General features: G+C 39.6%; 1 protein-coding gene across 1 annotated transcript in view; it reads right to left on the reverse strand.

Annotated features, from left to right (window-relative positions):
• LOC131692350 (protein still life, isoform SIF type 1) overlaps window positions 1-12,893 on the reverse strand; it is a 432,447-nt gene that overhangs the window by 387,857 nt on the left and 31,697 nt on the right. Inside the window, exons 7-9 of the mRNA XM_058979344.1 lie at window positions 12,624-12,837; window positions 12,110-12,335; window positions 11,822-12,038 (exon numbers count right to left, since the gene is read on the reverse strand). Coding sequence (XP_058835327.1) covers window positions 11,822-12,038; window positions 12,110-12,335; window positions 12,624-12,837 — 657 coding nt within the window. The remainder of the gene's footprint in view (window positions 1-11,821; window positions 12,039-12,109; window positions 12,336-12,623; window positions 12,838-12,893) is intronic.

Below are 12,893 nucleotides of genomic sequence, written 5' to 3' on the forward strand. Positions count from 1 at the left end.
GGAAACATGAACCACTTCTAGAGCAACTACCTGTCTAATCGTACCTTCCGAGGGGAGATCGGAGGTGCCCAATCTGACGCCTTTTTGGAGAACAATGGGGTCTCCAAGGGATCTGTCGACGCCGTCACACTATTCCTGGTATCCCTGAACTCCGCCTTTAAGTCGGCCATATCCGCCTTTAAGTCGGGGGAAATTCCGCCACCCTTTCATCCAGGCTATCCAGGCCGAGTATGACTCACTTACCCCAGCATCGACGGCAATGGGAAGGCAGATCACCTGGCGGTCAGATAGAGTGTCATGCCCGCCGACGTATCATCTAACTTGTCCCGACCGCAGATATTTTGGGTCAATTGAAGTCAGGGATTACTCAAGCTTTCGTATGTCATTGGCGCGGCACCACCGGACAGCTTCAGCGCATCAATTGCTCGCCCTGCCGCTGGACAGACCGTACCGATAGGAGGGAACAACGACTACTGTCGCGGCTCAGATTTGGGTCTTTCATGCCCGAACTATGGTGGAACATATACTAGTGCACTGTTCGGAGTTCGGTGATCTTCGGTAGCACTATCAATTACCGCTCTCCATCAGAGAGATCCGCAATAACGACTCCTCCCGAAAGAAAGTGTTACTGGCCATTTTAAATGATGCGGGACTCCTGGGCTTTCTGTGACGAATGCTACTACACCCGAACAACAAAACAAATTTTCGATGTCAATTGGCTATTTTCCTTTTTATTTTCACAAGGCGGATGAACCAGGAGGTTAAAGCCTTTAAATAAATAAATAAATAAATAAATAAATAAATAAATAAACAAAATAAATAAATAAATAAATAAATAAATAAATAAATAAATAAATAAATAAATAAATAAGGGCTAATCGATTAAATTATGTTTTAGTAAACTGTACAAAAAGGTTAATTGTGTCGGCCAAGAGTATGATTCTACCGATTTTACGTATGAGTTTTTGTGACAAACTGTAGAATATCATATATGATATCAGAAGATAAACGCAGGGAATAAACTTTTTTCGTGATATTTAGCACAATTCAGCCAAAACTTTAAAATACGTACAAGAATATCATTCAGCATAAATATTGAGTTATTATTATTGAAAGCCGTTTTGAAATAATAAACTTTTGAAATTTTTTACGTTTCTGATATACAATGAAGATTTTTTTCTTAAAATTCCTTAGGTATATTCCTAGTCACTAGCATAGAATGGAAATGCCGATAGAAGTATAAAGCAACCTCTGTAAGCTCAACAGAGCCGGAAAATCACGTTCAATTAATCAATCCAAACACGGATTTTCCTCTCACGAGAGCTTATGGTTTACGTACCTACACCTCAAACCACACTCCGACGCTGTCATTCTATTTCGCAAAAAAAAGAACATTCCCGACCGGTTGACTGATTGGTTCTGTTAGCTGCGCATTACATACGCAGATGGAGCGTGAAAAAGGGTTCACGAAGGATTACGGGTTTGTTTTCTGGGATTTTTTCCCTCCCTCGGTCTCGTTGCGATTTTGGCCAGGGTACGTGTTTTGGTTGATTAATTGGCCAACAATATGGAAGATTAGGTGATTGAAGGTACAAGGAACGAAAATAATATGAGTGATTCTACTGAAGTAGAATAGACGAACCCTTATTCATCTCATCAGTGAGGGAGCCACATTATTTCATCTATTATTCGACCTAATGAATTTCGCTGAAATAAAACGGTGCGAATATTTCAAGCGAAAGTCAGAAATTTTGAATCCATCGTTTGAACATAGAAATGCTATAAATAGTTTACCTATGTGTTCAAAAGAATAGAAAGGGTAGTTACTCTATAAGATGTAAATAGATGAAGAAACATTTTTTTATGTTTTTTATTTCATTGCGTTTTCTAAAGCTAGTACTAGTCCTTGTTAGAATGTTAACATGATACACTGGTTAAAGCGATAAGCGTTGTCTTTGTTCAGCCATTAACAATTTTCATGATTTTGTTTAAGATGGTGTTTGGCATACGCAAATATTTTAAAAACAACTGTTGATTTGCTAGCCGACCATGTTTCGATTTCACTACGATCTACGATAAGCAAACAGAACTTATTTGTATGGGATACATCATCTGTAATCAGTTGTTTGCTTGTGAACACACGTAGTGTTCCGTTTTGTACTTAGCATTCATCTGCGGGGACCAAGTCGGTATATCACATTTATGCTCATCTAGTTCAATGTTCATATAAGAAAGCAATTCAATCAACTAGAAGTTGCTGTATCAATTTTGTTGGCTATTTTCGGCAAATTTAAGGCTAAAAGACAACAAAAGCAATGAAATTGAAAGACGGATTGGTATTCTTGAGTTATAAACTTAGAACGGAAAACTAGGACTAGGCAGGCTCATATGGACATGGTCGGAAGGAAATGTGAAGAGTCCTTTGCCATATGACCCTGCGTAGTTCTAGATTTCCGTTCTAAATTTTAAACTGATTCACTCTTGAATACCAATCCGTGTTTCAATTTCATTACTTTCGTTGTCTCTTAGTCTTAAATTTGCCGAAAGTATCCAACAAAATCGATACAGTAGAACCTTGCGGCAATTGAACCATACTAACACATGAGTCTAGAAGTTGTGTCCATTACGAAACAAACTCTAAAAGGCAGAATTGATTACCTATTTTTCTCCGTCAACAAGATAGATTGTTAAACACAAGAAGATGATGTTGTTCAATATTGCGCAGAACTTGCCGGGAAAGGAGCTTAAGCTTATCGTTGGAAGCAATGTTTAGTTATATTGCATTATTATTTATTGGGACTTTACTCTGAATGATGTTGGAAGCAATGCAGCCATCGAGTGAGCAGGTTTCAATTTTCCAAAGCAAAATTCTCGTTCCGGAGTTATGGGATGATGACTACGGTTACACAAAATGTCATGACAAATAAAAGCTGAATAAATGCCTGCTTGCTCGCAATGGCAGTTCTATGTGAGAGATTAGGCATATAACTAGCAGGGAGGCTAGGGTGTTAAAGCGGGGTTGAAAATGCCACTAGTCAATAAGGTGTAGCTTGGAGTCTATTTTCAACCATCAAAGACATCGGTCATAATACCCAGTGTGCTCCTGCTTCTGTCCGAGCCAGTGCACAGCGAACAAAAAAAAAGTTACTTGTGTGCATTGTCCGAACAACAAAGGATACCGTTATTTTTATTCTTGTGTGATCTATCAAGATGACTGAGTCTCATCAGCAAAACGTGAATATTCGGCCTAACACAGTGGCCATTGACTTCAGGTCTTTTCGCATAAGACCAAGTATTCGTTATGTGGAACATCTGCTGAAGGTGAAAATGCAGCTTCGGTTTTCGGAAGTCACCTGCATACAGCTTGAGCACGTCAGGCATGCGGTGCTGATAACCTTCAACAAATTCGCCCAGGCGAAAAGATTCATTTCGCAGAACAACTTAAAACACGTGCTTATTTGTGACAACGCTGAAATCAAGATCCCTGTATACATGGATTGAAGTGAAATTACATGATTTATCTCCACTTACTTGCAAAGTGGCAATTGAAAGATTCATGTCGCATTATGGAGCAGTGGAATCTATTACGGAGGACACATGGAGAAACTACTTCCCAGGTATTTCAAATGGCGTCTTTGTGGTGAGAATGCGGGTAGACCAACCCATTCCCTCCTACCTTACCCTGCAGTACAACACAGAAGGGGGTGATACTATTACACAGCGAACTCTTTGTACATATCAGGGACAAACTAATACGTGCCAATTCTGTGAACGAACGGCGCACTACGGACAACCCTGCCCAGAAACTGCTAAGGAAAGCTCAGTTGCAGAAAAAAAATGCCAACACCCAAGCCCCAATATCTTTACCTGAACCACAATCGGTTGCTAAATTTGTGGCTGCAGTTAAGGCAATAATGACAACTGCAAAAGCTTCAAACTTAACAACTAATACCACCAGTGAAGAAGCTACCACCAAGGACGGAGTGTTCACATTCGGGACCCGCAATGGCAAGAAGCCAGAAAGAAGATCTGATCGCGAGTATTGCGGCGGTAATCAAGATGATGATACCGACGTAAGCAACAACGAGACAAACATGGGTAACGACGAAGTTGGCGAAAGAAGGAACATTTTCCCGACGCGAAAAAAGATCTCCGCTCGCAATAACAAGTTGCGCGCACGGGATCTTACAGGCTCAAAATAAAATTTATTGTTATTTTTATTTTTTACTTCTTGTAAATATATAAAAGACTCATGGCTCCTCTAAGCTAACGCATTGAGCCGTGCCAAAAAAATAATTAAAAAAAAGTGTAGTTTGCAGACAAGTTGATGAAAAAACTTTCAATTATCCTAAAATTGATTAGTTGATGAGTTGGATTTATGTTAAGCGGCTTTAGCTCTGTAGTTTGTGCATGTCATAAAATGTAGCAAAACTGTATTTTTGGTTCTAATACTGCCCATCAGTGGCTAATCGTCGCTGTTGTGCTATCTTATGACAAACGCCATTTTGGGGTGAACTGAGTTAGATATGCCATGTTACTAAGTTTTAAAATCTCCATAAAGTCGCGTTTTCAGAATTTTGAAATTCTGCTGGGTTACTGAGATATATCGAAACACGATTATGACAAGCGCCAATTTCTCGAGTGATCGAGTTGTGCTATCTTATGACAAAGAAAAAAGAGACAACATTCTAGGTTTGTTGGCTTGCTATAAGCCGAAAAGCTGATAGCAAGCCAACATATGTCTCTGATGACATAGGTAATTCCTATGCAGATCAACCATAACCATTAGCTAGGTTCTTGTCTCGGGAGCAAAACTTTTCCTACCATAGTTTTTTTTCTGGGAATGGTTGGCTTATATATCCATGATTATTGAACAAATTTACTTTTGAGATTTCCACTTGCTTTGGAAAGTATACCGAAATGTAGTGATGGATTATGCAAGAAGAACATTTGTTTCGTCTAGTCACCTGTCAACAATAACATTGTTTGATATACATTGTCTCTAAATTGTCAATGAAACCAATTTTTGTTCATTGTTTTTCCTGAATAAAGGAGGAAAATTGGAAAAACTTTGTGTTCTAATACCATCATTTTGTACCCTGATATTGCTGCTATCGCATGGAAAAGTATGATATTGGACATAGTGATCTATAACGCATAATTTTACGAATCAGTCATAATTCATTTTTATATGAAATCTTCTGTACACATTTGTGACACGTCATACATATTTTATCATCAATACACAGTTATGACACGTATGTGAGCGACTTTGGTTTACATTTTAAGCAAAAACTGTGAATATAGTAAACCGATCTTCGCACAAATCGAAAGTTTACTTCAGAAAAGATAGAAGCATCGAATGCCTTCTCCGAAAAGCTTCTAACATTTATAAATTTTAAGATATTCAATCTCAAACTTTAAAAATCGTTTTTCTTGAAAAGTTCTCAATGGCGCTTGTCATAAGATAGCACAACAGCGACGTAATATGGTGAGGACATTCTCCGAGAGTTCGCTTATGAAACATTGATAAATGCTTATGTGAGCCGCGACAAACCTCTACGAAATTTGAAGCTACTGGAGACGGACGTGTCCGAGGAGCCGAGAAGCCGAGGAGCCGATTGTAAAGCCGTGGTGGTATTCAATCTGTTTTTAAGTCAGGATCACGCGTTTTGTGAAGACAGGAGCCGGAAGCGTGAGGTTGGTAAATCTCCAATATATCTCTTTTGCCAATAGAGAGAAAAGTTCCCAGCTTCAAATCACGCGCTGTGTCAAGAGTATGCCTCTTGATGATAGCATGACAAATTCTGATGCCTACATTTTTTTGATAGTGCAGATGAGTCATTACTCCTATCGACCAGACGGATATGTGGGAGAAATGCCATTCTGTCCGTCAATCGTAACTCCCGAGATCATGCCTTCTCATTGGTTGGGGCTGAAGAATCTGCGGGCTAAGGGAGTGACGAGTCAGACGATATATTGCAGCAGTTGTACGACGTTGCTCTTGGGGTGCCATTATGTTAAATACAACATGATTAGTTATTGACCGACTGCGCTTTTTACTTGTTGAATATTGATTCCTAGATAGTTCCGAAACGGACAGCCCATGTCATCTATTGCCGCAGCTTTCCTTGAGTCAATGTCAAGGAGTGGTTTAGCTTAGAACTAGAGCTTTATTGAAGTTCTGTTCGAACCCGAGGTAACAGCATTCAGTTGACATGAAAAGTTCCTTTCCTGGTTAACAAAGGACAGCTACACGCTGGTGTGAGTATATAAAATGCAGTGGCGGTTCCAGAGGGAGGGTCACGGATGTCCGGACCCCCCCCCCCCCGAAATTTTTGAACTTCTTGAGAAATTTTAAAATAGTTTCTATTTGAAATTCGTTCTAAATTCAAAACCATTCCAAACCAGACTAGGCCACCAAAACTGATTTTAATTAAAAGAGAGTATTACATATTACGTAATGTACAATGAACATTTCAAAATCTATTTTTCGGCCCCCCTCCGAAATTCGCATTTTTTCCTTTCTCCTATAGAAAGGTTATGCAATCAGTCTGAACGTCGTCAACTTAAACTCGACTTTTTTGACTTGTGTAGGTTTTCTGTATTTTAACAGGGGCGTAATTAGGGGAATACGGTGAGGGGTACCCCCTCTCCCCCACATCACTCACCACCTTTTCTTAAACCGACCTTCCCTCATCATGTACCTCCCTACCCGAATAAAATTTTCTAGTTCCTCCGGAATAAATTTTCCTAGTGGGTCTGAGAAACCAGTGAAAAATTTGGTTTGAAATGATTTTGAGTTGAGAAACTAATTTAAAATTTCTTAACAAGTTGAACATTTTTGGTGGGGTCCAACTTCCGAACCCTCCTCCTGGATCTGCCGCTGATTTCATTTGGAGACTATCGAGCCTCCTAATGATGAAACGCCAAAGCGGGGGTTTAGTTTTGCCGAAGTGGTTAAGTCGAGGGCCGGTGTGAAAACGACAAACATCACGAAAACGCCCCAAACAAAACGCAAACTTGACCCTGTTATTATAATCAGGCCAAGAGAAACTCAGCAAGTAGAATATACTAGGAAAGAAGGTAGATCCAACAAATATTAATGTGGGCCGAGTTTTTAACGGGAAAGATGGAGCACTTGTAGTTTCAGCGAGGGATGAAGAATCTATGACTCGCTTGAAAGAAAACGTAGAAAAAAGCATGGGAGACCAGTTTGAAGTATCGGTGCGAGATTGCATGAAGCCGACGACAAAGCTGATCGGTATGAGTGATGAGTTAAATGAACAAGAGTTAAAAGTATCTTTGACTGAGCAAAATGAAGTTTGTGCTGGCATTAAGCATTTTAATATGCCAAATATAGCGCAATAGTTGAAGTTGACGCGGAAACTTTTTTTAAAAACAATTGAAATCGGAAAATTAAACGTTGGATGGGACAGATGTCGTGTGTTTGATGGTCTGGAGGTGACACGATGTTATAAGTGGTGTGGGTTTAATCATAAAGTTGCTAAATGTAAAGCCGAATGTATGACATGTCCAATTTGTAGTGGCAATCATCCGGCGAAAGCCTGTAAATCTGGAGAACACAAATGCGCAAACTGCCAGAAAGTTAGAAGTGAACAGAGATTAAATATTGATATAAACCACACCGCATGGAGCAACCAATACCCAGTGTATCTACGGCAGCGCCAGCGACGAACTGAGCGAGTTGATTTCTCTACATAGCAATTAGAGCAGCACTATGAAATTTTATTTTTGAACATTGCTGGGGTTCCCTCACACTTTGATGAGCTAAAGCTTCTTATTGGCCGTGTGAAACCAAAGCTAGTAGTACTGACAGAGACCCATTTGACTCAAACCCGAGATATGGATGAGTTTTCTATCTCAGGGTATAAATTGGTGAGTTGTTTTTTCCAGATCGGTGCATACTGGAGGGGTTTTGATGTACATAGTTGATTGTCTAGAATTTGAAACAATTTTCAGCAAAATGGTCGGCGATAACTGGTTTTTGCAGTAGAAATTAAGCATTCTAGTTTTCCGAGTATCTATGGAGGAGTTTACCATTCACCAAGTGGAAGCCACCGAGATTTCCTGGAAGCGTTTGAAGATTGGTTACAGAAAATTATTTCGGAGGAGAAGATAAATATCGTTGGTGGAGATTTAAATATCCAGTGGAGTGAACGTGTTTATTCTCGAGAACTGAAAACAATAGTAGTTCCCGTAGGAATGAAGCAAAAAGTTTCGGAAGATGCCCGTGTTTGCCTCAGGAGCAGCAGTTTGATTGACTTGGTTTTCTCCAATATTGAGGAGTGTTACTATGTTTTAATTGCCGCAAGGTTCTACTGTATCGATTTTGTTGGCTATTTTCGGCAAATTTGAGACTAAGAGAAACGAAAGCAATAAAATTGAAAGACGGATAGGTATTCTAGAGCGAATCAGTTATAAACTTAGAACGGAAAACTAGAACTAGGCAGGCTCATATGGGCATGATCGAAAGGAAATGTGAAAGGCGTCGGCGGTAAAACATGATGATGAGTTATGTTCTACCATAGACCATGCGGTAGACTTGGGTGCAACGCCCAACTCCTACTCTGCATAAGGCAAAGAATTCTTCACATTTCCTTTCGATCATGCCCATATGAGCCTGCCTAGTTCTAGTTTTCCGTTCTAAGTTTATAACTGATTCGCTCTAGAATACCTATCCGTCTTTCAATTTCATTGCTTTCGTTTCTCTTAGTCTCAAATTTGCCGAAAATAGCCAACAAAATCGATACAATATTGAGGAGTGCGAAGCTAAAATTTTAGAGGAGTGGAAAATCACTGACCATGAGACAATCGGAGTAGCTTTTATTGGTTCTCCAAAGTTGTACTTGCCAGATCGTAATAGCACACATGTTCAATGGAAAATGTACTCTAGACAAAAACTACAAAGCATTCTCAGAAGCGACAGAACGCTTTTGAATGACATAGCATCAGTGGAGGGAAAAGCCCAAGATCTTAGTTCCGCTCTGACAAGTGCAGTAGCTCAATTAACCGAAGTTCGAGTAAATAATTCCTCTAGACCAAATAAATGGTTTGGACCTCGTTTGGCATCGATAAAATCCCAAAGAGATAGTGCGCATAGATTATTCAAAGAAACAAAAACCTCAGAGAACTGGTAGGCTTAAACAATCCTCCGCATCAACTATGTGCTAGAACTTCGTTTAGCAAAAAACCTATCAGTTCAGCAAGAAATAAATGAATGTGTTGGCGACTCCAAAAGGCTCTGGAAATGTTTAAAAGTTCTTATCAAACCTGGAGATGGTAAAAATTCAAAGGTTATTTTTGATGGTTCGGATGAGGTGTATTCTGACCAAGTTACGGCAGATAAACTTAATAAGTTTTTTTATCAGTAGCGTTGAAGAGATTCACGAAGCTATTCCACCACCTACAGGACGACTAGTGGAGGAAAGCGAGGTAACCGAAAATCAGTTTTGTGTTTTCAAGCCTATCAATATGCTTAAACTTAAAGAAATTGTCTCGGACCTTAAACATTGGTCGGGAACGGACAATGTTACTAAGCGGGTGCTGGTGGATGCGTTTGACATAATTGCTGATAGACTGTTAACAGTTGTCAGCCGATTTTTTCCGGAAGCGTGGAAGAAGACGGTCGTAATTCCAGTTCCAAAAGTTCCAAATGCATCACGAGCAGAGGATCACAGCCTAATGAGAATCGGTCAACAAACCATTGAGATATGGCCTTTTGAAATCAGCATTCCAACTTTTATCCATTTTTTTTTTAATTTACACATTATATTTAGCGTTAGACAACCCTATTTTCATATTTTTTCAGTGCATCATATAAATAACACCTTTTGTACATTATATTTAAATGGTAAGGTTTTCCTTTAAAAACCGCGACACGTATAAACGATCTAAATAGTCAATGGACAAACATGGATTCACGCTTGAAGTCTGGTAGAAAACCCACCTATGACCGCATACCACATACAAACCATTATAAATTTTGATTCCGTCAATGAAATATTTTCAAACTTGCAGGGGATATACTTGATTACTATATCTTTCGAATGCCATGTACTAAATAAGTAGACAAATATTTTTTTTTGTTTATAGAGATAGGACCAAACCCGTGGGTGTTTGCTGGTAGCCTTATGAAACGTGTCATAAAACTTTAAATCGCAATTTCTCTCGAATCTCTCGATGGATCATTTTGAAATTCACTGAGAAGATGCTTGGATACTGTATCTTTCGAATGCCGTATGACAAATTTATGGTAATTTTTTTTGTTAATAGCGGTTTTAGGAACACCGTGGCAGCGTCATCAATAATACTTTAAATGTTCTTAATTTTAGCAGAGGATTGACGCTGTATTAAAATTTTTGATCTAGTTAATTGGGGTATCACCGCTACTGAGTTCGACGGAATTTCATAGCTGATCCCGTAGATACTTCGAAATGGTGGTCGGCTTAGTTATACCTTAGCTGGAATAAGCTGGTATAGCGACGATAGTATTTTTACGGGTATTGCTTCAACTTCGTGCACAAATTATTTGTTCGCACATGGAAGTCTGTTCTCTCTGATGTTAACCTCAAACTCTGGCATATTTCAAATCTTCCAGATCAAGTTTACTTCGGGAGAACGAAACATTTCAATCCTTCTTTTAGTCATTTTAGGTCACTTTCTTCCAGCACTTTTACCAACAATGTTCTCAAAGCGGTAACCCTCCAAGAATCATTGCAAAAAGTACTTTTACTCAAAGATGATTCAAACTTGTTAGATAGCTCAATGTCGTTACCATCATCCGTCATTGGTATGCTATCATCCCTAATCGTCACGATCGAGATTCAACGTGTCGTTAGGTTCAAGACAATTTAATGAAATTACAGTGGAATGCTTAGATTTTAAAGTAATTATAATCTTAGGAATATCTAACGAAATTTTCAAAGGATGCTGAACTTTCCTGAAGTTTGTTTTCGATAATAAGCCAAACAAACTTGAGAAAAGTGCAGCATCCTTTGGACTTCTTCAGAGAAGATTTTCGTCGGCAAAATTCGCGGTAGGTTTTCTGCTACAGATTTCGACAGACGTTTTTTGAAACTAATCCATTGCAACCAGTTCGGGAAGAGGTAGAAAGTAAATTGACCTATGTTGCTTTGAATAATAATAAATTTCTCCTTATTCAACTGATATTTTCCACAAATCGAATGTAGATCTTTTTTCGGGGTACAGATTATTTGTATACATATTTACAGATTTGCTATCGAAGGATGCATAGAACCAAAAGATAAGCTGGTTTATCTGTTTAGAATCAACGCAGTTGCGGTTGATTTCAAGGGATGTTGACATATTGCTTTTTCTCGAGGATGCAAGTCGATTGTGGCAGATTTCATTTTGTTGCATGCTAGAACACTCCTATGTATAGGCTTTGCTAGTAGTGGAAAAATAATATGTAAACAAAAATATTCAATAGGTTTTTTAACGCCACTGATGCTTAAGTGGTACACGTGACCGCATCTCACCCCAGTGGGTCTCGGTTCAATCCCAGCCGAGGTTGTTGGTATTTCCTGCAGTGAAAAATTTGTAGTCATGTCTTCCTTCGAAATTAAATCAATGCCGTTGATCCTGGTTCATGAATTTTTCTTAACCCGATGATTTTTCATACCGAACTATGAGTATGATCAGTTTAGAGTATATACAATTTTAGCGCCGAATATTTGGTTACTGGGGTATAGTCTACACTGAAATATTGTTTGAGTACACCTTCCCGTGGTGCACGAAATGGCTCGAACTATGTTAGAAACAAAGATAAAAAACTCACTTCTTCGCATAGGATACGGACTCCGCTGGGTTGAACCCGGTAGACTCTCGGCCAGTTCCAGGTTCTCCATACTTTGCGATAGCAGCGCTTCGAATGTGTGCAAACTGTAGGACTCGGCGTCCATACCTTTGGCTAGCGTGTTTCGCAGATGCATCTCGTATTCCAGCAGCAGTCGGGAGGTTGGCGAACCCGGTGTAGGTGTCACGTTTGGTGGATTCTTTCCGAAAATATAAAGCGACTCGTTAACGTTTCCAGTATTATTGGTAGACACTTAACTCAGCAACATACCTGATGATGATGTGAATGACGGCTACCGCCACCCTGTCGACCGTACGGTGGCTGGTCCTGGTCGGAGTTTCCATTGCTCGAACTGGGTGTGGTCGCATAGCACTGGTTGTCGAACATGACGTTATCTGACGGTGGCGAACCTTCGACACAGCTACGTTCCCGTTCCAGCTCCAGATAGAGCCCACGGGAACTGTGCTGATGACCACGGCCGATTTCATGTGACGATCTGGAAGAAACGATTGTTTCCAATGTTAGTGATAAATTCTCCAAATCTAAAAATGGAGGGGGCTGATGGAGGGTTTACTACTAGTAAGCTCTAAAACACTTTTCTGTGTAAGTTATCATTTAAACTGAAATAAGCTATGGAGTTTGCTCCTATTATGTTTGACCGGTGTAGTATGCAAAACACCGATATATTTCACCCAAGTTTGAATAAGTATTACACCGACTACATCGGTGTAGTATTATGAAAATGCTTTAAAACTAGTAAGTCATACAAACACACTTCACTAACCTCGATCCGGAGAAGCGGGAGTTCTGACTTGCGTTACGTGAGATGGTGCCATTATTGTTTAACATATGTGCATTGTGAATAGTGTGCTGATGCGTGTGTGGCGTGTTGGTTGCAGAGTTATAGTAATTGTAACGTCGACGTCCCATTTCCGGTGATGTCACGGGGCTTTCCGCGCTCGGCATCGGTTTCAACATGCGCTTCATCGTAGAGGTATCTGAAACCGAGAAAGAAATAGATTCAACAAGTGGTACACGCTAATGGCCACATTAT

The sequence above is a fragment of the Topomyia yanbarensis genome, chromosome 3, assembly GCF_030247195.1.
Source record: "Topomyia yanbarensis strain Yona2022 chromosome 3, ASM3024719v1, whole genome shotgun sequence".
Classification (NCBI taxonomy): domain Eukaryota; kingdom Metazoa; phylum Arthropoda; class Insecta; order Diptera; family Culicidae; genus Topomyia; species Topomyia yanbarensis.